The following is a 27,033-nucleotide window of genomic DNA, read 5'->3' on the forward strand; positions in this document are numbered from 1 at the left end:
AATTGATGTGGTATACGTAATTAATGGTTGATGCATTGTATTATAATGAAAGTACGTGGATGTGACGATTGATGTCGATGTGCTGGTGATGATCGTGAATAAAATGATGAGATACATCTGATAACAGATGTTGTTGTTATAGGCATGCATGTTGTTGTGATCTCGAACCCTTTACCGGTCAAATTGTTGTACAACAACACAGGAGCATGCTATCAACTTGTCAATATTGATCAATTGATATTGGTAGATTGGAGAGTGTCATGAATGCGATTATCCTTTGAAGTTTAATTGTTGAGCTGTTGAATTAGCTGGATTGGCTCTGGAAGCACTAATTAATAATTAATCTATTAATTTGCTTATTCTCCTGTTCTGCCATTGTCTGTGCATGGCTAGCTGCTATTATAGCTACTGCTCCCATTTAAATGTACACCACTTTTAAAGATGCTAAGTTATACTTTCTCCAGACACAACTCATCTTTTGTGTGTCCTACTGTATCCCTTTACCGCTCAAATTGAAGGTTTAGACCAGCTATACAGCTTTTAAAGGCGACACATACTTCCATCGAGAGCATGCAGCAGGGCATAATCAACTGATTAGTGTCTGTGTGTGTGTGTGTGTGCACAACCATTGATCCACTCCTATCTTCTAGGCCAGTGGGTAAAGCACTCGACTCCAGATCGGAAGGTTGAGAGTTCGAGTCCCATCAGTAGCAGAAATATTTTCTAAGGAGTTTACTCAGCTTTGCCCTGAAAAAATGAGTAGGTCGTGTTCATCACTGTCCACCGCATCCTGACGGATGGGATTTAAAGCCGGAGGTCCCGGGGATCTGAAAAATAAGCTTCAAGCTTCCTTCAGACCCTCGTCAGCCACAACAGTGGTAAAACCCGACAGGGTTTCATAAAGGAAAAAAAGCAAGTATTCTTTGGGGGGCGGCGATCCAATCAAGCTAAGTTGGTGGGTTGGGCCGGCTGACCACAAATTCAAACTAAACTGGATGATGACCCTTTTTTTGAAAAGCACCCTTGTGGAGTGCAAAACCGTGATGTGTATACCGTATTACCAGAATGTTTTGCGAGCATCAAACATTTGCGAACTTTGCGAGGGGTTGATCAATTCGCAATTCAAATTTTCTGCTGATTTGGCTCATTCGCAAAGGTTTTTCACCCACTAAATATTGTAGTAATATGGTATTAGGACTTTCTGTACAACCTTTTCACCTCACTTGAAATACACATTTTAAAAACAAAAAAAGAAATGTACCACTAATTGACCTCAGGTATGTACATATAGTATATAATAGTCAGAGCTGGGCATGTTCACAGTTTCAAATTGTTAATGAATGATAGATTGTGCAAGACCTAGATCTAAGCCTTCTTTAGAGTGATGTGCAAGACCTAGATCTAAGCCTTCTTTAGAGTGATGTGCAAGACCTAGATCTAAGCCTTCTTTAGAGTGATGTGCAAGACCTAGATCTAAGCCTTCTTTAGAGTGAATCCTATAGACGTTTAAGTGCACGGCATAATGTGGCAGCACTTGTAGATCTACCAGTAATCTGAATTTCAGGTAGTCGGCTTTTCAAATCATCTCAATGACGATCAGTTTATCGTGAGATCATCTAGACAGTGCTAGTGCTCCCCTGGGCTGGCTTTATTAGCAGACACATCTTCAGTGTGTTGAAATCTATCAACAACCCTCCAAACAGTAGCTTCAGCAACAAACAATCTATCTACTGCTTCCTTAATGGTACAGCAATTGACAAGCCTTTGCCATATACCATTCTCCACCTCAGATCCTCATGATAGGATTTTGTACGGCCAGGTTCCCCCATTATTACTTGGTCTTGCACAATCAATCATTCATGAAACTGTGAACATGCCCAGCTCTGCCATTACTATATGTACATACCTGAGGTCAATTAGTGGTACATTTCTTTTGTTTTTAAAATGTATATTTCAAGTGAGGTGAAAAAGGTTGTACAATATTCACTATAATAATTATGCTCTCGCATGCTGTGCATGCATGGGGCCAGAATGTTTCCTTCATTCACAGTTCACAGTATATTCATGTGGCCACAATTGTAGACATCATGGACTTACCCAAGCACAATAATAATTATAGTCTTGCTGTACATGCATGCATGCATGGAGCCAGAGTGTTTCCTTGATTCACAGCTTTTGCTGTATTCATGTGGCCATTAGACCATTGTCTGTAATACGTGATTGTGGCTGCATGGGGGGATTCTGGCCTCCCATGCACAGAATTAACGCTTGCTAATTATTTGGCTCAATGTGACAGTCTTCAAACTTGCAGTGGCACAATAATCAGTTATACTTGACCACAATTAGAGAGAATCTGGTCAGCCCCACAATGCAGCTATTAGTATATAGAACCCCAAATTCATTTAGCTTAATTATATCAACACTGTTATACACGTGGACAAGACTTGTACAAGTCATTATATATATACTTTCAATTGCTGAATTTCATATTATTATAATTATATAGAGTGGAACTTCAAATGACATGGATTTTCGACTATAATGATGTGATGGGACTACTAAAAATGTTATAAGGCAGTATATCCAGACCAATGTTTTTGGCAATTTTTCAGTTGATAATGTGTTTTGGAGGACACCTGTCAGTGATATAATTATTCATAATACTGCGTGTACATTAAATTCATTAGTCTGTCATGCAATGTGCTGTCAAAGGGAAGTATTCTCGGATCTTGAATATAATTATTTAGAACCCCCCTGCATGCATGTATGTTGGGTGTTGACAAGTTGACATTAATAATTTTTGTGATCAGTTCTAATACCAAATTGTATCATTAAAGGTGTCTCGTGCTATATTCAGTATTTTCAGAATGTCCTGAGCGCATTTTTCAGATCCAATTAACTCCAGACATTTAATGAGCTCGTAAAAGTGTTTATCACAATCTCCGATACGCTCTGCAATTACTGTCGTAAGATAATCAGCTCTTTCATGATCAGCGGTACTACTACTAAACTCATCCAAGGCTCCGTAATTGCTTTCAGAAATGACATTTTCGGCAAACAGGTGATCCCTAAGTCGGAACAAGTAAGTTGGATTTTTTTGTAAACACTCGACAAGCTGAGGTGTAACACTTAAAATTGCATTGTGCTCAGGGCTATTTGCACCATCGTTCTCATGGCGGGGTTGCTGCTTAGTGCTGGATGCTGTTGGTGGAGGCTGACGATTTCTTCTGAAAAATGTAGAAAACGACTTCGATATTTGTGACAGCACAGATGGTTGAGGAGTCAATTCTGTAGAAAAAAATTCATAATAGTTGTAAAGGGTCAAGATGTATTGGAAGGTCAGTACCTAAAAGCAGTTGTACAAATTCCGAGGTATACAAGTGACTATAATGACAACACCACAAATGATAATAATACCCTTTGATCTTAATAGGATCGAAGCCAGCTGGCCAAGTATGCATGTCTATCCATCATGCATCCATACATATTACAGTCTGTGATGGACAATGCACATGCATGCACGGGTATATATATCATAATTATGTGCATGACTTAATTGTATGTTACCTGCAACGACAAAGTAGCAGCGAGGAGAGTCTAGATACAGCGCCAATGTCTCTCCTTGAGATTGGATTCTTTGTGGTTCAATTAGTGAGAAACTGAACACAGGTGCACTACGATTTGCCTCCCAGTGCGTGGGTATGCATGAAGCTTGTAATACTTGCACACTTCCTCGTCTGTTTTGCTGTCGGTACTTTGTCAAGCGAACTTGTATTCCGTGACGTATCAGGGAAGCATCAGTCATGACTATGTTTATCATATAAACACTACTAATAAGAGAGTAGCCTTGAGGGAAAATGAACGACGATTTTGATGGATCGTAGACATTAACGGACACAGTTAGATCTTGGTCTTGCGGGATTGCTTCTACAGTACTGACCTGGACACCCTCAGCACTCCAGATGGCCTCCTTTTTCACACTGTTTAGACATTCATTGTCTAGTCTATTAAGGTAGTCATCTTTACCTGCACAGTTAAACGTAAGTTAGCCAATACATAAACATAATTAATGTAGCTTACAAAGATGGAGTATTGGTGATTGTGGTAGATTGTAGGTGGATATTACTTGGCCATCTTCAAGTATCTCGCATCGATCAGCAGCGCAGTAAAACAGCTGTTGTCTACTTGGTTCGAGTCGTTGTTGACAATACTTTCCAATCCAACTTTTTAGGGTACCAACTTTGTCATTTGGGTGGAATTGTACCTCATTTCTGAAGCCTGTAAAACTTTCAACGTATAGCTTTTTTAGCACCAATAAAGTAATAGGAGTGTCATCACTTTCAATTCCATAATCTTTTAACTGACACGTTTCATACATCTCCTGGCCTTTAAACATTAGTCTCTGCTCACTGAGAGGTGGGTTGCCTAAAGCAGCTGCTGATATTCTCGCTTTTAAAGCCAGTACAACTTCTTCAGGGTAAATGTTTAATGTTACTCGTTCACTGTTGTGTTGTACACATACAAGTTTGGGACCTTTTGTTCGTACAATATGCACCGTCTGTTCTTGGAGTATACCACAATCTTGTAACTTATCATCATCAGCAAGTATTTTTTCCTGGAAGATTATTTCCTGCTCCTCAATTGGTAACTGATTTCGTTCAGCTTTATTGACTAAGTCTTTCAATTCCCATATCTTGCTACTGGGCTTGACAGCAATATCCACTGATCGACCATCCGGCAAATGAGCATAGATTTGTATGTCTGTTTCACGTAATCTGAAAACAAGGCGTAGTGTGCTCTCTTTTTGAATATTGTAATCGGACAATGTCCGACCATCTTCGAGTTGCTTTCCAGCAAATATCAAACGCTGCTGATCTGGTGGGATTCCTTCTTTGTCTTGAATTTTGGTCTTCACATTTTCAATTGTGTCTCTAGCTTCAACTTCGAGAGTGATCGTTTTACCAGTCAAAGTCTTAACGAATATTTGCATTCCTCCACGGAGCCGGAGTACTAAATGACATGTGTCTTCTTTTTGTATGTTGTAATCGGACAATGTCCGACCATCTTCGAGTTGCTTTCCAGCATATATTAAAATCTGCTGATCTGGTGGGATACCTTCTTTGTCTTGAATTTTGGTCTTCACATTTTCAATTGTGTCACTAGCTTCAACTTCGAGAGTGATGGTTTTACCTGTCAAAGTCTTAACGAATATTTGCATTCCTCCGCGGAGCCTAAGTGCTAGATGAATTGTGCTCTCTTTTTGAATGTTGTAATCCAATAATGTTCGACTACCCTCAAGTTGCTTTCCAGCAAATATCAAATGCTGCTGGTCTGGTGGGATACCTTCTTTGTCTTGAATTTTGGTCTTCACATTTTCAATTGTGTCACTAGCTTCAACTTCGAGAGTGATGGTTTTACCTGTCAAAGTCTTAACGAATATTTGCATTCCTCCGCGGAGCCTAAGTGCTAGATGAATTGTGCTCTCTTTTTGAATGTTGTAATCCAATAATGTTCGACTACCCTCAAGTTGCTTTCCAGCAAATATCAAATGCTGCTGGTCTGGTGGGATACCTTCTTTGTCTTGAATTTTGGTTTTCACATTTTCGATTGTATCACTGGTTTCAACTTCAAGGAAAATGGTTTTACCAGTCAAAGTTTTAACGGCTATTCGAAGTTGCACATCCACAGTGCCTCCGTGCTCCACACCACAAGCACTGAGAGTCAACTCATTTTGTAGACACTTGGATCTCGAGGTCAGAAAGAAGTGTTCAGGTGGAATACCTTCTTGATGATGGATCTTGGATTTCACTGTCTCCACTATATGGTCAGCATCCACATCGATTGGTATCACCTTACCAGTGGGAGTTTGATAAAATAGCTGAGACATGGTTAAATCGAGACCTTTCAGTGTAGGTTGCAATGCAAGATTGTTTCATGCAGGCTGGCTCAAGTTTGAGCTTAGAATTGGTATAGTAGGGCAACAAAGTGGTTCACGTGCACAGCAAAACCTTTGTTTTCGAATACTTGCCGCGTATTATCGCTTGACAAACAGACACAACTTCTTCAGCCGGGCTCGATCCTTTGTCTTTTATAATCTCTTATTCTTGTCGGCCTTGAGTGCTGACAGTGTTGACACCAAGTTGCAATCATCCCTTCGCAAGGCAGTCACCGAAGGTCCGACAAGCAAGCCCCAGGAGGAGGAAGTGACAAGGGTTACACACAAAATACCAAGCTGCCTCAGTCGTGAGTGTTTGTTATGGGGTGCCGTTTGTCTAAAATTCACATAAAATATGTTCTAACTATTATTTGCCACTTATAAATTATAAGTATGCCACCTATGTATAAGTACGCCACTTATGCATAAGTCACCCTCTTATAATGTATAGGTGATGTACTTATGTATAAGTCACCCTCTTATATATAGGTGATGTACTTATGTATAAGTCACCCTCTTATATATAGGTGGTGTACTTATGTATAAGTCGCACTCTTATGTATAGGTGATGTACTTATGTATAAGTCACCCTCTTATATATATAAGTGGCGTACTTATACATAGGTGGCATACTTATGTTTGTAAGTGTCAAATAAAAGTTAAAACATAATTTTATGTCAATTTTAGACAAACGGCACCCCATAGTTTGTAGTAGTGTATATATATATACCCCTGTTATGGATATAATAATAATTATTATGGTTTCACAGCATACATGTATTTTGACAACAGTGAGTGATATGGGGTAGGACAAAGAATGATAATGTATGACTGAAGGTCAAACTGAAGACAAGTCAGAATGCCTCTAAACTAAAGGGAGTACATGATTCTAGCTAAAAACCCTTGTGGAAAGGAATAGCTGTGCATTTGCTACACAGTGGAAGTGAAATGAACAGAGATAGTCGGTATTAAAGTTGGTGAGAAAGTGAGCCCACAAAATCAAGCTTTAATAATGGAGTATGAAATACACATATAGGTCTACAGGTATCAATTCGGAAAGCTTACTTGTATATTCAGTATAGTCTAGATCTATGAACAACACCTTCTAATTGTCACCTTTTCACACCTATTATCTTGGTTGGTTGAGACATCAACCCCTAACTTGTTCCCCTGTTATTATAGCTTAGATTACAACCCATACTTTCTACTAATACAGCGAGTGTTGTACTAGTGCCGCTGCATGCCCCGGGGCCTAACTCAGCATGGACCAATACTCCTGACATTGGTACAACCTCTCTAGACGTCTGCGGGGAAGAGGCTGATGACGATGACAATATAGCCCACTCTGCCCTTCTGGTAAGTGAAAGGAGGTCCGAGGGGAAGTGGAATAAAGTTATTTAGGCATTGGGGGATACTAGGGAGCTTGTTAAATAAGTAACAGGGCTGCATTGAGGGGGGTAATTCGCCCCCCCCCCCCCCAGTATCTGCATTTGTACTGCTATAATTCTGATGACTTCGCCTCTCCTACATTTTTAAATTGCCCAATTCGCGCCCCCCCCTGATCCAAAATCCTGGATGTAGCCCTGAGTAAATTAATCTTTGTGGGGACGAAAGAACTGAACGATGTGTTTTGTTTGAGAGATTACTCAGACAGTCCTTTATCGTGTCCTTTATCGGAGGTGGTTCCACTGTTTTATTTTGGAGGGTTCTCTCCTTATTATGGTGGCAGACTGAGCAGGTGTATATAGCTTCAGAGGTAGTCAAGCTTTAAAATTAATGTCGATCCTGTGGTTGATGTAAAGTTATTACTACAAAGAACATTTTGGATGCTACTATCTCGGCTAGTCTAGCCACATTCTCAGTGTGTCTGTATCAGCTAGCTAAGTAGGCCGCTGTGTTCTATAATGGACCTCTAACTTGTGAGCCTACTGATCAGCAACCTAGTCAGAATTCTTGGTTTGCGTACGTGTAGAGCAGGTCTTTTCATTGTTTATGTTTCTAGTTTAGTAAGTTGTTGCTACCATTTTTGTAGCTTTCACTCTTCGTAATTTCAAGAGTTAGTTGAAAATGAACTATAGCTTAGCATTTCTTACTGTAATGTAAGTACAGTACTTATCACAATTAATAACAAAAATTGCCTCTATACATAATTATACAACCTGTTCTTAGAATACCCCCCCCTCCCCCCCTCTGCGTGCAGGCTTGTCTCCAGAAGAACGATGAGGTCAGCCCACCGCACAGTATCTACACTCATACAGTGGTCATATCTGGTACAGTGGTCGTATCTGGTGTGGGTGTGTCTCTAATTGCTCTGTGTCATCGATACAGCCTCTTTGTCTATCTCAGTGCTCTCACCTTCAGGCGGATGAAGAAGGAATGGTGAGTGTGAGTGTGTGCTGATTTTGAGTTGTGTACCTACATGTATGTGGCTATTTTCAATCTTCAATCTCACACAGATTTGCCTCTTTTATGTAATCTTAGAAGGTGGTTATTTTGTCTAGTGGTGATTAGTATCAACCACACCATCATTTGTACACTCTCGTTACGATCCACTATCGACAGTGTGCATGGGCACATCCCTGCATGTACAATATTATACTGAATTTAAGTCTATAGCCCTTGGCTTGATTTTGGAGTGCCTCCCTCATATTAGAGGGGGCTCGTACATGTACACTGTAATTACTGACATACCGTATATCGGCAAGCCTAATATTTGGTGAATGAGGCAATTGAGTTAATTATTGGCGATTTTTGATTTGACGATCATGCTGCGTGGTATTATGGATCACATTTATTATGAGATGGTGTCTTGAAGTACAAGTGGCGAGATTTTAAATTTATCACCCCTCTCGCCAACTCCCTAAATGACCCGCTATTTAGGTTCTGTATTAAATTTGTACATGTACGTATGTTAGCCGATGCAGGTATACTAGTGATTTTAAATATGGAATCTACTGGTTCAATCTGTACTTTTATGTTAGACCTGGTAGTGAAGTGTCTACATGTAGCAAGGCCATAATTATTCTATAATAATTATTACCTGCATGGTCCCCGCTGTGGCTTTCTGTCTATACACATTATAGTTAACCATCTTTTATTCTCTACAGCTTGGTGTCACTGCTAGAGCATGCTGAAGACGTGATGAGCTGCAAGATGGCGTTTGTCTTTTTCTGAAGGAGCCTACCCTACGATCTTTAAAAGCACATCTGTCGTGATTTTAGTTTCTTTGGATTTGAGATCCTAAGCGCCGCCACCCATCCCAACCGACCAATCGGATGTGTGGATTTCACATTCATGGCGTACAAGATTGATCCTGATGACGAGAGTGGAGACGAAAGTGACTTCTGCTAGAAATAATAGTGTCATAATGACAGTTTGTACATAGATTCTACTATCAACCTGTACATGTGAAAAAGAATTTTTTTGCATGCTGTTATAGAAAACGGTAAAGATCCTTAAGAGTGTGACTTGCTTTTTCAATATAGAAAACGGTAAAGATCGTTAAAAGTGTGATTGCTTTTTCTAGAATTGGGGTGCAATAATACTTGCATACAACAAGTCAATACAGAGAAAATGTATACAACCTCAGAAAAAGGACAGATTAAAGAGCTATAGCTCCCAAATGGCCTGTTTGAGGTTCCATGCACTAATTATACACACAGAGAACACTATAATCCATTCGGGCACGCGTACCTACCCAATTTAATAAAAAAGCACTACATAATGTTGGTATCTGTACACCAAAATAAGCTACCCTAACTATAAAGTTATGCTAAGGCTATATCCGGCCGGTATAGCCACTATAATATACATGCTACTAAAGAAATCTAAAACTACTTTCGTGTCTTTTATCGTGTGTTCATGTTCAGGGAGTCTCTACTTTCTCTTCAACATCATCATCATCATCAAAGCTATCTTCTTCTGTATGTATGTGCATGAGGTGGTAGTTAATTGCTTCAGGAGGAAACCATTATAGGTGCATAATTATTACAGCGTACAATAATTATTAAGGCTAATGCATGGGGACCAGCGAATAATTTTCGTTGCAGTGGAAATGCAATTTATTTTATTTTACAATTATCATTCTGATATCCTAAAGATGTGAAAATGTACCATACCATGCTGTTAAGTATCTGTGATGCACTTTACGTACGTATCAACTGTTGAACTACAAAAAGGGCCAGATTTAGACAACATGTATATATCCTCTGTGCATGCATTATTTGGGGTACTTTCATGACGCGGCGAGGAATACCTATTATAGTATAACTACACTGCTAAACATGTTGTCCGTATAGTTTACAAGTTAAGTAGAAGAAATCATAAGCCTTAGGGCGATCAATAAAGGGAGATGTAGCTTACCCTGAGTCGAGCCAAAGACTGGATTTTCAATGGTTACAGGCAGAGACATTCCCTGACTGGAGAAACGCTTCTCTGGGAGAGGGGCCAGATTACGGTAGTCGGTGCCACCGGAGTCAGGCAGTAGAGCTCCATCCTTCTCAAAGATGGGATTCCCATCGTACTCGATTCTCTGAGCATGCGATAAATATACAATTAATGCATGTGTTTGTAACGGCAGATTACGCAACCAAAACAATGTCATTATTATGTATACATGCATGTATATAGATTTTTGAACATGCAAGTCATGCATACAATGAAACAGTATACTATAGTATAAATCTCTAGAGTTCTGAGCCCCTCTATCTACAAAGGACAAAATTACTGATCAAAAATAAAGTTGAAACTCTGCTGTTTTTAAACTGGCTTTCAATACTGACATAATTATGACGTTATTGTTACAAAATTGGAAAAGGAGGCTCGAAGATATTAATAAGATGTGTACATAGGATTAACGTATAATTATTATGCTCACTCTGTTGACGAGAAGAACGGTCACACAGAAGATGAAGATGTACAAGCTCTGTAAAATAAAACATATAAAATGTGCCATGTAAATTAAGAACATGTGACTACACGAGGTACAGTATTTCCCAAGACAAGTAAGTACATTATTACTGATCTATATACCGTATAGCGGGCAATTTTCGGGGACAAAATGTTTGTAGTTCAGCAATATTTAGTCACTTTATGGATAATATTTTCGTCGTTGCTGCTTATATATACATGCACTACAGGTAAAGGTAGGCAAGGTCGCTTCATTCGTGGGTAAATATTCGTGGTCAGAGCTTAAAACCACGAATATTAATTTTGCCCCACGAAAATTACCAGCTATATATACGGCATTATCGCCACCATTATATTTTCCAACTATATACAGTACAGGATGAGGTGATTGACTATATACGTGCATGGCCATAGCTTAACCTTGCTACATTGCATTGCATTGTAACATTAACGAATGCATTATAAACATACGGAGATGTGTATATGGACCTGGAGCGTACTGATAGGACGGCTATCTACATAATGCATTGAGAGATCAATTTTTAGGGATACATGAGTTCTGTTATCTCACCAGTGCACATGAAAGTCCCAGGAAGGCCCATTCAATATTTGTCTGTATGTCCATGTCCAAAATGATACTGTTGATAGTACCAGCAATGGTAAATGGTAGTATGATACTACCATTGACCATTAGCATAGTAATAGACCAGAGGGCACTCAGTAGTAGTGTGAGTAGGATCACAGAGACCCATATGAACCACAGCATGCACGAGTAGGGTTTGAAGTGACGCGGTTGGACCAGACTCATCTTTTCGTAGGCGAAGTAGCAATTGGCGATGGCAGCGACAACGAGAAGAATGAAGATTATCTGTTGTGTGTGTGTGTGTGTGTGTGTGTGTGTGTGTGTGTGTGTGTGTGTGTGTGTGTGTGTGTGAGCGTGTGTGTGTGTGTGGTGTGTGCATGTGCGTGTGCGTGTGCGTGTGCGTGTGCGTGTGTGTAGATGTGTGTGTGTGTGATGTGGTTTTGTGAGGTGTAGCATTAGACTGAATATAGAGAGCACTTACTCCTACTAGGATGATTTTTGGAGCCAAGAAAGCGATGACTATATTCTGGCTGACATCTCCGTCAAAGTTAAGGAAGCACCTGTGTTTCGTAGGTATGATTACACAAGTCTGAAAAACAATAATTATACATGAGAAATTCCACCCTTACAAAACTAGCTAGAGCACTAAAGTGTAGCCTGACCCCTTGGCATTAGTCGGAATCACCGATGTATTAAATTCCGATGAACAAACAGCCGACTTAGCTAGCTGTATAGCTGCAGAGCAAATTCATAATTGTTTGCCTGCTCAAGTAATATAAATTACCATACCGTCACAGGCATGAGCCATGATGGCCCGGCTCCAAAGGGTATACTTAAATTGTGATTTATACACTTACTGAGCGGTAGTGCCGTAGTATGTGTGCTGAAGACCCAGAGAAATAGCCGTGGGGATCGCAGGAATACCTATACAGGCAGTGCAAGAGTTGCTAGGTATTTATGATCATTGGAGCGTGCAATGGGTTCCATACGTAAAAGTTAACAAGTTGAGTTCGCAGCCCCTTACAAGCAGGGAGACATCCAATTAAGTAATTATTATAACGGTGTATAGAAATTATGGTATAAAAATGACGGTAAAACTGTAAGTAGAGGCATAATATAGACGCTATAATTATGGTACGTTAACTGTGAGGTAAATATTATTGTGTACGTAATGGCCCGAGATTATTATCTACTAAAATGGCCAATAAACTGCTTATGGCACGAATTGCCATGTAATTATTAAAACTCACCCCAGCCAATCAAAAAGAACAAGAATATCAATTGCCATGTAATTATTATTAAAACTCACCCCAGCCAATCAAAAAGAACAAGAATATCAATGGCCATTTCCTAGAGGATATTTTGAAGCCCCATACCAAGATGACCTCACAGAGGAGCCAGGTGAAGGCGGCAGTGAAGAAATAGTGGAGCAGTCCGGCAGTAGCGATGCAACCAAGCTGAAGCAGGGGAACGAGATTATATGCATTGTGCATTATCATTGCCAATAATTATACATGAACATATCACTGAAACTGTAACATTTACATTGACACGTATAGCTAAGTGAAATGTTAGATTAGAAGAGAAAGATGATCATAATTATGAACTCAAGATCCATGCACACAATGAAAGCAAAAAAATGTATGCCCTCTTTTTTGGTAAACTATTTATGCACGTGAATTTTCCATCAAAGTTCATGCGTACAATTTTATTATTACATCTGAAGACCGTTCATGCTTGATTGACTCACTCTGTGTTGTATGGCCGTCTCCACTCCAGCAAAGAAGGCCACAAACGCACAGATGAGAGAGACAAAGAAACTCAGATGGATGAAGAACGCAACAGTGAAGAACTTCCTCGCACCATCGATGCAGCTGTGTTGCATTGTCATGAAATATGGATCAAATTGGCTGTTTCAAATATGAAAGTGCATGCTTTCTACTAAGTGTTACTTTTGTGAAGAATATACCTTTCAGGATTATCAACTAAGTCGAATGTAAAGAGTGGATAGATCTGGATGCTTATAGAAGTTAAGTAAGGGGTGGTTGCTACATGCATTAAATCATGCACTAATGTTTATAGCTATTTGTGATCTAATTTTTTGCAATTATGCAAAGATTTTGTGATGTTATACGCAAGTAGAGTCCTTGCGATCTTATTCTTGTGATCTCATAATCACTCGCAATGTTCGCATGTTTGATACTCGATTAATACTGTACACTGTGACGTGTACATGCACTCACCAAGTTAGGAGCATTACGAACACGGAGAGACAACATCCGAGAAGGATGACACCACAGCCAATGTACACTGGGAGCGTGAACGTGAATACCTGAGTATAGATACAAAAAAAAGACACATTATCCCACATCCATCAGTGCATGCACTGTACAATTATACTATTACAATAACATGTAGCAGAACAATTAAAGCATTTCAACCCAGGCAACCATGTAGATAGACTGCAAGGTAATGCTATGCTATTTATAGCAGGAGTTCATTAATGTACTCCTGCTTATAACAATAGTAACTATAGTTCTCACGTATGGGTAGACGTCCATGGCAACACCAAAAGTAGAGGTATTGTTAAATGACATTGAACGATTGGTTTCTCCTGTCACCCTAAACGTTTTAAACTCTCCATTGTCTGTCACCACATACTCTGACTCCACCCCATCCTCAGACCACACCTCCTCAGCGCTATCCCAGAACACTATCCGTGGATTCGTCACACGAGCAGTCTATATACGGGAAAAAGAAAGTTACTGACATGCAGGGGAAGTTTCTTAATGAGATACCCAATTATTGTTCGATCAATTTATTTAGTGGACCTTTTCAGGAGGGGGGGGGAGGCAGTTAGTGTGATATCCTATAATTATATGCATGATGCTTACTGTAACGCACTCGGGCTCCTATGTAACTTACACTCAGAGTATCGAATGTAAACATAGGTAGAGAGTCGGCTGGTAAAGTGAAGGGAGGGGTGAATCCATCAGGATAGGTAAACTGAATGGACAGCAGGTTGCTTGCGATGATTGTATAAGTCCTGTGTACAGAGATCAAAAACATTCATGTATTGTGAAGTTACAGAAAATAATTGATAATATGCAGGTACGTGTTTTGTAGCAAGCGGCCTGTCAGTGACCACTTTTTGTAGCTGGGTAGGTAATGGTCGTCATTATTGAAAATTGCATGATCGTTTCCTGGTAATCAGTGGCGGATCCAGTCGGGGGCTTGAGCACCCCCCTGGCCTTGATGACAAGCCTGAAAAATAGAATCTAGAGCTAGCTATCAACTCACTGCATGCACATACGTAGCTATACGGTTACATTATCATGGCCACACCCAGTTTATTACTGAGCATGAACAATTATTGATGATGAGTCATGCAGGAAACACATGCATTGTGCTTGAAAAACAGACGACCTTTTTTTTTTTTTTAGTAAAATATTTTTAGCTCCCCCCTATCAAAAATCCTGGATTCGCCCCTGGTAATGGTCGTCAATAGTGTGAGTGATAATGCGCATGCTGATCGGTGAGGAGGTAAAATTCACCACTGTGTGCGAGAGTCCCATAGGTGCAAGTCGGCCTGATCACTTTAAAGTTGCATGCTACGCCCCTGGGGTCTGTATCAGAGGAGGTCCGACATGCGTGCACGAATCACTACAAGTTCAATGCATTGATGTCATTTGGGTCACATGATAACATCTAGGTCACAATGCACTGAACTTGTAGTGATTCTTGCACGCATGTCGGACCTCCTTTGGGTCTGTATCATAATTATAGCAACTGGACGGTGGGGTGTAACTACCATAAACTCCGCATTCCTCATAAACTCCCTTGCCTTGACGGCGCACTGATCACTAGAGTAAAACACTAGCTTGTTGACAAGGGCAGGACAGATGCATGAGTGAGGGTCGCTAAATACACCAGGAAGGCTGGAAAAAGGGTGCAGTTCTTTGCTGCGTAGACATGGACAAGTTAGTGCATATAATTATAGAGAGAAGCTTAGCTGGCTTACAAGCTATATATATACGCACACGCTTTTTGTTCGTTTTCAAGCACACTTTTCATTCCATGTAGTGGGTATAATTATAACATGCACTTACTGTCCACTATACATTCAAACTTATGGCCAATCCTTGGTTTCAGGGTTTCGTCCTCGTCCTCGGAGGTTATACTGCCTGATGTATAGTGGACAATAAGTATAACTTATGCATCGATTTTAACTATACACACTGCAATGCTCTAAATTGAAACCAGGCACTTCCTTACAGATTTGAAAGGTACCAAAGCAGCAACTGTACATGTTACAGTATACCAAAACATCCAGTATAGACAGGCATATACCAGAGGAGGTCCGACAACCGTGCGCCTAACATTAATGTTTGCTGAATCAGCATTTTCATAAAACTTGCCTTTAGAGGTAGGTGTTGCACTCTTCTTAGACTTAGCCCTCTGTCTTGTATTGTTAGGTCTAGTTTTAGTAATAGGAGCTCTAACTCTCCTGTAAAGGCAAGTTTTATTAAATGCTGATTCAGCAAATATTAATTCTAGGCGCACGGTTGTCCTCTGGGCATATACACTATTATGTGAAAAACACACACCATTCAGTGCATGCAGCTCGATCAAACTGTACCTATTAAATAATGTTTTGTCATCTGTATTGATGTTGAAGTCGGGCTGATCTCGCGGCATAAAATTGTTGAGATTTTTGAAACCCCAAAACTTGACTCCTGTATAAAGGCATTCGTTATTCAACAAGAGAGAAAATAGAACGCTTTATACATGATGGACTGATATAGTTTGTGCACACACATACCTTCTGGATCCAGATAGTTAAGGAGGGTACTGTTCAGGAACACTTTGGAATAACCGTTATTATCCAGCTCTCCATAGACGAAGGTTTGATCAGTATGAACCAAGGGCAGTAGTCTCTTTGTCAGAATTTCTAGAGAATAAGTTTATACACTTAAAACAACGAATTGCAATCGTGAATGAACAGGAATGTATTTTATAATAATGTACTAAGTCTACATGTTGTTATACATGCACAGCTAGATCAGTTACCAATGTTATCTCCCTCCCTTGAGATCATCGCTTGACCAGGCACTAAATTCAACGAGTTATACAGGTAATCTGCATACAGCAAAGCCGAGTTGAGTAGAGTGGCACTTGCTTTGTCTCCGCTCTGTGGGGGTAGGTAGAAGTGTATGAGTGCATGGGGGGTTAAGAAGAGTGTGCGTGGGGGTTAGAAGTGTGTGCCTGAGGGGGGTAGAATTGTGTACGTGGGCCGGGGGGTTAGAAGTGTGTGTATGTGTGTGTGTGGGGGGGGTTTGAGGTGTGTGTGTGTGCGTGGGGAGGTTAGAAATGTGTGTGGGAGGTGGGGTGGGGTAAGGTATGTGTCTGTGTCTGCGTGTCTGTGCATGTGTTGTGCGTGTCCTCACATCTCTCAGTTGCAGCCACCCTCCGGTATGGTTCACGTGAAGCAAACTGTCAAAAGTCTCAAACGAATCCTGCAAAATTAAGTTAATGATCCTTGCTTGCATATGTATAATACGTTATAACATTGTGATGTTTACGATCGGGGATATCTCATTGCAGTCATGACACCAAGTATGCATGTATATATATATATATATAGCTGCTCCAAATACGTATGCTATAACGTGCAGCAAGAATGACTTACAAAATGAACTTGTGATAGCCGATCGCGATTTTCAATGACACTGAACACAAGCCAAGACAATACGGAGGTGATGCGCTTGAGGTCTTGCGGGAAGAGAGAGTCGAGACCCGGCTCCACTACTTCGTTGAGCATCCTGGAGAGCTTACTCGAGCGCAGTCGATAGTTCAGGTCATCCAGGAACTGATCGTCCTCAAGGAACAGATCCAACTGGATGAATGGATATAATATCCAATTCAACCAGTTTTCCATATAATTATTCCGGTAAACATGCATTATATAGAGTAGTTATAACCCAGAATTTTGTAATTATGTCATACGAATTAACTATAATACCATGCACGCATGAACAAACCTCAGCCATGACATTCTCTAAGTCTGTTTGACACTCTGAGACATCCACCTCTTCCCAGACTCCCCCTCTCAAGAAGCCACCATAAGTGCACATTCTGCTAGCGGTACCTGCAACAGCATGCACGATAATATTACATGTGCATGTATATATAATTATAATTATAGTCTATAGTCACAAGAAGATTAGAGGAATATTTCTTTTTGAATGTATGAAGTTACTACAAAGTGTTTTAGTGAATGATGTAATCATAATACGTGCATGTATGATTATATAATAAGGTGCACATGTGTTCTGTCATAGATGCATCTATCATATCTAAATTGTACACAGATATTCAAAATGCAAATCCGAACACCTTATAGCTAGCTAGTACATTGTTGAATCTTTTAATACTATATGCAGCTTACAGGGCCGTAGACAGCGGGGGGGGCAGGGGGGCAACTGCCCCCCCTGGCATTCTAGATCTGCAAGAATTACTGTGAAACATTGATCTCTGCACATGCCCAATGCAAATGTGGGCAGGGCATCTGATGCGCATGCTTACTGCAGAGAAAAAGTGATGACCTAGGTAAAATTCAGAGCTCTATACTATGCGTCTGGGAAGCAGGAGCATCTTTTTAACCTTGTTTTAGTTGCTCCATGAGTAGCTAAGTTGGTGCCACAGCAAGTTACAAGTTACCATACTCAGAAGATACGAAAAACAGTTGACCTTTTTTAGTAAACATTTTCAGCTATTATTTTGCCACCCCTGCAAACCTAAGCTATCTACGGCCCTGGCTTACCAGTAGCAACTCTCCCGTTGACTGTTGGGCAGGGCTGACCGTCCAAAGCTGAGATATTGGCAGGTCGCCACTGGATCTTCCAGACTGGGTCAACTTCATGTTGACAACGAGTGGCAATCCGTTCATCAGCTATTATATGCATGAGATAAGGTTGTCCCATTATAGAATTTATATAATAACCATCAAAGTACTGATAGTATAAAGACATGTAGCTCGGTGTATATAATTATACCGATTTCATCCACCAACAACTATACGTGCCTATAACTATGAACAATAATATTAATTATGTCGATAATTATTGTCGAGTGAAAAGCTTAATTTTCTTTTTCACTCACGACATAATTATTACACGTACCTTGAAAGTATACATTGATCTCCTCATCAGAAGTTCTTGAGTTGCATCTTACAGATCCACGAAAGGGAACCTCCAAATGTGTAAGTGTCAGCATCAAATAATTATCACCCAAAGCAACAGTGTAATTGTCGTTAGTGAAGTCACTCTCAGGAACGAGAGGATCATCCCCCTCCCTAATAATTGTCCAATAGAGATCAGTCACTCCGGAGTCGATATGCCCCTGGCATTCGAGGATGATCGAATTGCTGAAGCGACTTGTGACTACAATAACTTCCTCGGAAACCACCGTACGTCGAGTAACAGTGTTATTAGTCATGAACATACCCAAAGAATCTGTTTAAAAAACAAAATATGTAATTCAAAATTTACTGTCAAGGCATGGAACCTCGAGGGATTACTTTTTGACAATTCTAATGTAGTTGGTATATATAGCAGTTCTAAGCGGTATATCTATCAAGCACCATATCTTTTATTATAGTACTTGATACAGCGTATATATATAAATTACGGAACATGCACATGCTACATCAATAAAAATTAAGATTTTGATGAATAAGTATAAGCTCACCATTAGTATTCCTGAAGATCGATGATGCACTTGCAACGGGCAGCGAGTTAAAGTCAGTTGCTCTGTCAGGATTGGTCACAAAGCAATTGAAGGAGACACCCTCTAACTCATCCAAGGCTTCACCGGACACGGCAAACTGGTAGTTACGTTCTCGAGATACAATTGTACCCGGGTTGTCAGATCGTGTCCAATAAACAGGGATATCCAGGTTGCTAGGCAGGCAACTGAAGTTGGCAACACTCTCGTAGGGCATGAAAGTATGGACAGCTGGTGAGATGGAAACTCTTGGTGCTGTTTGTATGGATAGAGATCATGGGTTATTGTGTGAATGGAATTACAGAAATGCCTATATATATTATGAATGCAGGATTTAAAGAGTAACATTCATTGACCAATAGCATGATAATTATGATTGGTCCAGCTAAATGTTAGTGACGATCACTTGGAATGAAACAAAACAGGAACAATTATAATTATGGCACATGCAGATAAACATCTAAACTACAACCCAGTTACTTACTGAGGACTTTGATTGTGAATGGGAAAGGAGTCTGCACGGTTCCTCTCGTAACAGTGATATGGTATTCCCCTTGGCTCGACAATATAGGCCGGTCGATAATAAATTGAGCTGTGAAAGGTTTGTCTGCAACAAAATTAAACCTGTTTTCAAAGGATGGGGGTGGGTTCCCGTTTTGAGTGATGGTGAATGGACTACCGGTGATGACTTCGTTAAATAAGTAAGCGAAACTGATCACAATCGGTTCCCAAATCTCAACTGTGTACTCGTTCCCGTTCAGAAAGTTGACATAGGGATCTGTGGAATTGATTTAACATAACTTAATCTGAGCATTGTGCATCAGATGTACAATCCACAATTGTAATTGATGGCCAACAAAACAATTTGGGCTATACCGATTGTCCTCAACTGTGCATGTCTATACAGGCAGGTACAACCTACAAAGGGACCCTCTGGCTAAATTCAGCACTTGTAGAACCTTTGAATATACATACCCTCTGAGTATAACCTCTCTACTAAAAGCAAGTTTCTCTAGTCGGCCGAAGTTTCAATAATTATGTTGATACTCCACTGTATATATACACATATCAAGCTCACCTCGACTGTGTAAAATGTGTGAGATGTTAGTAGAGTCTTCGTAAGTGGTGCAGGTAAACAGTCCCAATTGGCCGGCAGTGATCAGGCCCAAAGGGATCTCATACGTGGATGCAATAGGCCATTTATAATCCTCCACTGATTGGTCGTCCAAACGTTGGCCGTTGAAATACATCTTCGGGTTGATGTGTGTATCGTTCACACCATGGCAGTCAACCCTATATATTGAAAATCATAAAAGAAATGTTAATAAAAGGTGTGCGTGTAGCTTGCAATCTGACCGACAAATCAAATTGACAAAAAGCAAAATTAATGAGTTCAATTAAAGGACATACATAATTTAGCTAAAATTCGATGAAATTAGTGTACCAGTAACAGTTTAGACTAATTTACCTTGTGATTGTCTCGTCAAGATTAGTATTCATCAAGTAGGGTTGGCCAGGTGTCAGTGGAATCTCAAAAGAAGTACCCACAAACGCGACTAATAGATTCATGTACACTGAGCCAGCTGTGGAGAACAAATAATCGAAGTCAACAATAGTTACATATAATTACTTGTTTCTAGCGTACATGCATAGAACGAAATCATGAAATTATTACTCATCCATGCATGCATACATGGTAACATTCTGTGTCACTATAATTATACTCACCAAAGTTACTGATGGACCATATATTTCTGGCACCTACACTATAACCACTGTTTTGTTGACCAATGGTGTTTCTTCCAGCATGAGAGTTAACAAACCGGCCTCTGCTGAAGGAAAGGGAACAATCTGCACGATTTACACAGACCCCGGCCAATTGATTTCGATTCGTAGTGCTGATCTGTATACGAACTGATTTTGCGAATCTAGGAGATTGTCTTATAATAGTAGGACTAATCAAGTTCACTGAAGTACCAGCACTCGAAAGAGTCACATGATAGTCAACACGATCCACAAGATCAAAACTCTGTGTGTCAACAATAGCGTCGAAATGAATATAAAGTGACATCATTGAAGGTGTCCTGTAGATGTCCATTGCAATTATATTGAATTGAGTATCATCGAGAGTGCGATCATTAAAGTTACTGCTTACAAGAGGAGCCGTGTTCGGTATCTGCTCAACAGGAATAAATGAACTAAAAGGGACTTCAGTTCTGGTGTATAAATACACACTTTGGGTATCAGAAGTAAATTCGTTTTCGATGAAACCGAGAAAGTCGCGATTATCCCATGTAATTTTTATCCCTCCAGATATTTGCGAACAGGTACCAGGAACTCGGGGGCTGAAACTACGATAGTCAGGGGCAGCAGGGTCGCTAGAACTTGCATAAGAGAGCTTGTCATTAGGGCAACCACCAAAGGTCGGATCGTAGAGTCCATCAAAATATATGTCAACTTCTAATCGATGAGTATAGTATTGAATATCAAATCTCTGGATCCGAACTGTACGTGGTGATAAAGAATAATCATAACAATCAACACATGGAAAACTGCTTATTAAAAGGCATGCATGCAAAAACACACTTAATAAATCAACAACCAATTGCTATACACGTACACGTATATTAACATTTCGATAATACTGTACTCGTCTTGATAATGTTAGTATGCATAACATGAATGACGCTGTGTGTACATTTTGTGTTGGAAAATGTGTGTGAGAATTTTAACTTAAAAACGATTACTTTTGGACAGACCAACTAAAAGTTGACTAACAAGTTTAAACACATGCTATGGAGGTGACCTGCAAGTTATATTAGCATGACTACAATTATTATTTAGCAAAAAATCATTGGAGATACTACCTTAAGGTGACATATTTTCACAGGTAGATTTGTTTGCGTTTTTACAGTTTTGTATTTTGCGGTATAATTTTTGCGAAATGTCGATCTGGATACATTAAACAAGAGGGCGGCCAATTATATGCGAGTACTAATTTTTGCGATTTTACTCTCATTCGCAGAAATAGCAGAAATTAATACACGCGAAAATATGTCACCTTAAGGTATTATTATAATAGCTACTCACCAAATGGCTGAGCAATAAACTCAATAGATTGCACGACTCCAACTGAAGAGTTGCTAGCCTCAACACCATTGAAGGCATAGCACTCATATTGTTCGACATACCGATTATAAAAGTCCATATCATTTTCAGTACCACAAATCTCCAACGTGGTTGCAACATAAAACACAAAATCGCCGGTGTCGATTTCTTCAGTGTAAACGTTGATCATAGGGTTGTTTACATCTTCAAAATTGGCTATTCCGAGAGCTGCCGATCCAAGCCACACCTCTGGCCTGGGGCTACCGAAGGCGGCACATGTAATGGAGAAACGAGCTCCATTGTGCACAAAGCGATCCTCAGTGGGTGCAGCAACGATGGCTGGTGCTTCCCTGACTGTGTGTGGTGAGTGTGTGTGTGTGTGTGTGTGTGTGTGTGTGTGTGTGTGTGTGTGTGTGTGTGTGTGTGTGTGTGTGTGTGTGTGTGTGTGTGTGTGTGTGTGTGTGTGTGTGTGTGTGTGTGTGTGTGTGTGTGTGTGTGTGACATGTGTGTTTGTGTTGTGTGTGGTGAGTGTGTGCGTGTGTGTGTGTGTGTGTGTGCGTGCGTGTGCGTGTGTGTGTGTGTGTGTGTGACATGTGTGTTTGTGTTGTGTGTGGTGAGTGTGTGCGTGTGTGTGTGTGTGTGTGTGTGTGTGTGTGTGTGTGTGTGTGTGGTGGATGGGATATAACAAATATTCAACACATAACTCTTATTGAATACTGACACTTCACAGGCACACCCCTTGAATACAAAACAATTATAGCAAACGGGCAATGGTATTATGGTATAAAGATATTCAACACATGACTCTTTTAGCAGCTATTGAATATACTTTACAGGCACACCCCTTTTAAACATTATCTACCCCCCCCCCCCTCGTGCACTAGTTGACATACAAAGAATACATAATTATAGAACAGATCTACATGCTATCATTATTACTGGGAAACTCTATTCAACCTATAATTGAATAGTCCAATATTGAAATGAATTGACAGCATAAAATGTACACAAAAATTGAGGGGCAAAAAACCGGAGGAAGTATGAGACACACATTGACATGCACCAACTCACTTATCGGTACTATGTCAAAGACAGCAGTGTTGCTCAGTCCAAGGAAGGTCGGGGTTCCCGAGAGAGAGTTAGTGGCCGTACACCGATAGTCCATCACAAGAGAATCGTTGTAGGTAGCAGCACAGAGCTCTAGCACTGACACCACTACAGGCAGTCCACTGGGATCCTTGATGACAGTAGTGTAGACATTAGTTTTGGCGTTATTCAAACTGGCGTAGTTATCGATTTCCTGCACACATAATTAAGCATTCAGTGAAGAATATATTCATGCAGGTGAATCAGTACCAAAATTGTTCAAATGAGCATGCAATCATTATAATGTCAAATGAGTCTGAAAGTATAGACTAATTTTACTGTCCTCACTTGGGAGTCTGAGCTCCAAACAATGGTGGGGGCGGGTGAACCGTACGCCACACATGTCATAGAGATACGGCCTCCAGAACTTTGCACAGGACGACCGGGCACACCCAGAAGAAAAGCAGGCTCTGCATAAGGGATGATTCAAAATACTTTACCATAAAAGCCCATGATGAATGGTTGATGCACAAACTCAGTTCATAAAATCGTCAAGAAGGGGCAGAAACGGCATGCATAAAATCGTCTCTATAATTTTATTTTTCGCTTTTTCGCGCTTTTCTTTTCCTAGCAATCCTAGCAACGTTCACATTGCAAATGTTTTTTAGTTTTGATGATATGATAGGGCCTCACAGAAATGCATAATAATATTCTATGGCAAAACTACAGAGTTTTATAGCTGGTCTGGTTAGCTACAAAAACATTGCTTTAATTTTACCTTGAATGGGGACGACGTTGTCCATAGTGTCTGGTTCGACCTGGCAGAGTGTTGGGTTGATGACCAGCACAAGGACAACCTAAGGGAACAAATCATGGGAGTTGTCTTACCTGAATGTGCCCATAGCCCATACTATTTTGTTCAACAATAACATGGCCTGTGCAATTTTCAGATAGCTAGCTGACCTATAGCCCATAATAATTATTTAACAACTCTCGATATCTGCATAGCTAGATCTATAGCTAGCTAGATCTATAGCTAGCTATAAACAGTTGTAGTTAGAGTGCACGCTCACCATAGGAACAAGCAGCTTGGTGACTCCCATTGTGGCGACTCTGAGTCGAGTCTCTATCTTGCAGTCTGCACAATGTCAATGAAGAACTCAATGCAGCCCCACCCCTAAAATACTGCAAAAAGGGGGAGGGGCTGGTGTTTATTGTTTTTTCTCCATTGTTGCCCAAAATTTGATCAGCGTATTAGTGGCCTAACAAGTGTATCTCGTTATGCCTACATTGAAGTCATAAAATAATTATTCAACAGTAAAATTGATCAAAAACTCCTTATAAATTAATTAGTTTGAGTATCCACAGGTTTATACTTGTAGCCTTTGTGCCTCCTAGTGGTCCGAACTCCATCACCACAGCGACATCGGCACACCCACCACACGATTGGACAGAGAAGGAAAAGCAATGAACCCAACACAACAGGTGGTAGCAAAATCTCTATAAGATAAAGGCCAGGGAAAGTTATGGGATTGCTTGTGGGTACGGGTGGAGTCACACTGGTCACATGACCTGTAGTAGTACTTGTTGCAATCGATACCGTTGGTACAGCCATTTCATTGGCTGAAGTTCGGAGATCTATTTTTGATGGTGCAGTCGATAAAAGTTGATTAGATAATAATACGGTGTGTGTTGTGACCATAACGGTTTCCATTGGCAATTCAGAGCTAGTTGTGGGAGTAACAAGGTTTCTTGATGAGGTCATTAGAGAATTGTAAATGCCTTCACTTCTTTCGGTGCTGGATGACACAATCTTTTGCGTTGGCAAAATAAGGATTTGTGATGATCTTGAATCGATAGTGTCTTTAGTTCTCAAATTTTGTAGTATACTTGACTTTGTGGCGTTCAATTGTTCTTGAAGTGAGGTCATTGTATCATTATGATGAGAGGGCATGGTAGGGTCACCTGCTGCATGCTGATTATAGCTCTGTGTGGGAGAGGGCAGTGACTTCACTGTAGCCTCAATTCCGTTAAAATGGTGGTGGGTATTGAGTGGTTGTATGACAACAGGTATCGGGTCAGCATTGGCAGCTTGCTGGAATTGACCTAAAGTATTGAAAACACACTACATCAATAGTTCCCATGCAGTTCTACATGCAAGCATGAAGGGATCTAAAAGTTCTTTATAATGTTTAACCATGCAACCCAACAAAAGACATCCGCGCGATGTTAAGCATAGATTTCTGCCTCAAAGGGTCTGGAGACCACGCCCTTTTTTGTCAAGGACTGGTAAGCAAGAGTTGTCCCAGCGGAATGCAATTAGAGCAAACCACGAATTAGGTAATGCATTGGTGATGAACGTTTAGTCTCATTACAAGTCGCCAGATGTGTTTCTACATTTAAGGCTCGTTACAGGTTAATTGTGATGTTTGTACGTGGTTGCGTGAGATTCTTCACGCATGGAACAACTCTTTAGTAGCACATGCAACAGACCCTTTCAGAAGGAAAAAATGGTGAGGCCTCCTGTTCAATTATTAAGGACACTTTTAAATACAAGTCAGCTTATAATTGATTATAGTAACAGCACTACCTCTCTTATAGCGGGTAATTTTCAGGGTTAAATCATTCGTGGTTGATAATTTTAGTCAGTTTGTGGGTTATAAATTCGTGGTTGCTGCCTACACAGTAGTCGGGCGCCACCGCCCTCTTATACCGTTGCCCGGAAGGAGGTCGGGAATCAAGCCTATTCACAGTTTTGTTCTGTTGTTGGAATTCCAACAATTCCACCAGCTCCAATCAGATTGCAGTATCTCAAGGGGATTGATCACACCCACTCAAGTGTACCACGTGTGAATTTTACACACGTTGGATTGACTGAGAGGCGAGGCCAACACCCACTTTACTATTCATCGCTATTGGTTAGCACCCACATAGAATGAATGATATTCATGATACTATTGCGTAACAGGCCAGAACAAAACTGTGGATAGGCTTGAGGCGCTCGACTACCTAAACAGCTGCATGGTAGTATAAATGTAGTCAATTATCGCTTCATTCGTGGGATTCGTGCTCAGGGTTTCAACCACGAACACTTTTCCCTCCAAAAATTGTATACCATATAGCATGAAATTTTTGAGGCACTTATATTTCGTGGATTGGCCTCTAAAAGCATTTCGTTGCACAATGTTCACGGAATGGCTGCTTACCGGAAGCCACGCCTTTAAATCTTTGCACGTTATAGCAGATAATTCTAATTAAAGAACAATTTTCGTGGACTTAATTTTCGTGTAGGATTGCTATAGACTGGAAACCACTCCCCTTCTCTCGGGAGAAAGGGACTGGCAAGCTGCTGTATTGAGAGTTGTCCCAGTGCGTGAAGAAATCTCACGCTGCCATGCACAAGAATGTAAACGTCACAAATAGTCATGTGCCACCGCCCACACACTAACTATTACTGCACAATTTATTATCGGCCTCGAGTATAAGTACATTCACTGGCGGTCTGTTATCGAGGCTGAAATAATATCACCCATGCATTACGCATTTTGTGGTTTGTTCTAATTGCATTCCAACAGGACAACTCTCAACACGGCAACTTGCCAGTCCCCAGAGCCCAGAACGAAGGGAG

At 40.4% G+C, this 27,033-nt stretch overlaps 3 protein-coding genes across 3 annotated transcripts; 1 reads left to right on the plus strand and 2 right to left on the minus strand.

Moving 5' to 3' along the window:
* Positions 1–2,774: 2,774 nt before the first annotated feature.
* On the minus strand, positions 2,775–5,887 carry LOC135335919 (polyubiquitin-C-like). The gene is made up of 3 exons (XM_064531623.1): positions 4,081–5,887; positions 3,568–4,026; positions 2,775–3,288 (listed from the first exon to the last, which is right to left on the minus strand). The coding sequence occupies exons 1-3, from the start codon at positions 5,885–5,887 to the stop codon at positions 2,813–2,815; spliced, it is 2,742 nt and encodes a 913-aa protein (XP_064387693.1). The 3' UTR covers positions 2,775–2,812.
* Positions 5,886–9,445, plus strand: LOC135336050 (uncharacterized). The gene is made up of 4 exons (XM_064531824.1): positions 5,886–6,243; positions 7,152–7,291; positions 8,136–8,314; positions 9,043–9,445. The coding sequence occupies exons 1-4, from the start codon at positions 5,886–5,888 to the stop codon at positions 9,107–9,109; spliced, it is 744 nt and encodes a 247-aa protein (XP_064387894.1). The 3' UTR covers positions 9,110–9,445.
* A 164-nt stretch (positions 9,446–9,609) lies between these two features.
* LOC135335864 (uncharacterized) lies at positions 9,610–24,630 on the minus strand. Its single transcript, XM_064531489.1, has 29 exons — positions 24,479–24,630; positions 24,184–24,262; positions 23,754–23,875; positions 23,391–23,619; positions 22,302–22,673; positions 20,940–21,716; positions 20,680–20,794; positions 20,290–20,504; positions 19,696–19,989; positions 19,176–19,466; positions 18,608–18,940; positions 18,250–18,378; positions 17,468–17,574; positions 17,116–17,322; positions 16,874–16,942; positions 16,497–16,617; positions 16,249–16,377; positions 16,066–16,162; positions 14,352–14,472; positions 13,970–14,167; positions 13,670–13,758; positions 13,177–13,300; positions 12,736–12,883; positions 12,284–12,350; positions 11,908–11,986; positions 11,415–11,711; positions 10,812–10,859; positions 10,298–10,466; positions 9,610–9,856 (listed from the first exon to the last, which is right to left on the minus strand). The coding sequence occupies exons 1-29, from the start codon at positions 24,506–24,508 to the stop codon at positions 9,801–9,803; spliced, it is 5,112 nt and encodes a 1,703-aa protein (XP_064387559.1). The 5' UTR covers positions 24,509–24,630; the 3' UTR covers positions 9,610–9,800.
* Between the last annotated feature and the right edge of the window lie 2,403 nt (positions 24,631–27,033).

Source organism: Halichondria panicea, chromosome 5, assembly GCF_963675165.1.
Source record: "Halichondria panicea chromosome 5, odHalPani1.1, whole genome shotgun sequence".
In the NCBI taxonomy this organism is placed as follows: domain Eukaryota; kingdom Metazoa; phylum Porifera; class Demospongiae; order Suberitida; family Halichondriidae; genus Halichondria; species Halichondria panicea.

Coding starts and splice junctions, on each gene's coding strand:
- LOC135336050 (XM_064531824.1), top strand. CDS start 5,886: ATGGTTAAATCGAGACCTTTCAGTGTAGGTTGCAATGCAAGATTGTTT. Junction 7,292..8,135: donor TAGCCCACTCTGCCCTTCTG/GTAAGTGAAAGG, acceptor CTCTGCGTGCAG/GCTTGTCTCCAGAAGAACGA. Junction 8,315..9,042: donor AGGCGGATGAAGAAGGAATG/GTGAGTGTGAGT, acceptor TATTCTCTACAG/CTTGGTGTCACTGCTAGAGC.
- LOC135335864 (XM_064531489.1), bottom strand. CDS start 24,508: ATGGGAGTCACCAAGCTGCTTGTTCCTATG. Junction 20,795..20,939: donor ATGGTCCATCAGTAACTTTG/GTGAGTATAATT, acceptor TGTTCTCCACAG/CTGGCTCAGTGTACATGAAT. Junction 13,759..13,969: donor CCATGGACGTCTACCCATAC/GTGAGAACTATA, acceptor ATCTATACTCAG/GTATTCACGTTCACGCTCCC.
- LOC135335919 (XM_064531623.1), bottom strand. CDS start 5,887: ATGTCTCAGCTATTTTATCAAACTCCCACTGGTAAGGTGATACCAATC. Junction 4,027..4,080: donor ATCACCAATACTCCATCTTT/GTAAGCTACATT, acceptor TTAACTGTGCAG/GTAAAGATGACTACCTTAAT. Junction 3,289..3,567: donor CTGCTACTTTGTCGTTGCAG/GTAACATACAAT, acceptor TTTTTTCTACAG/AATTGACTCCTCAACCATCT.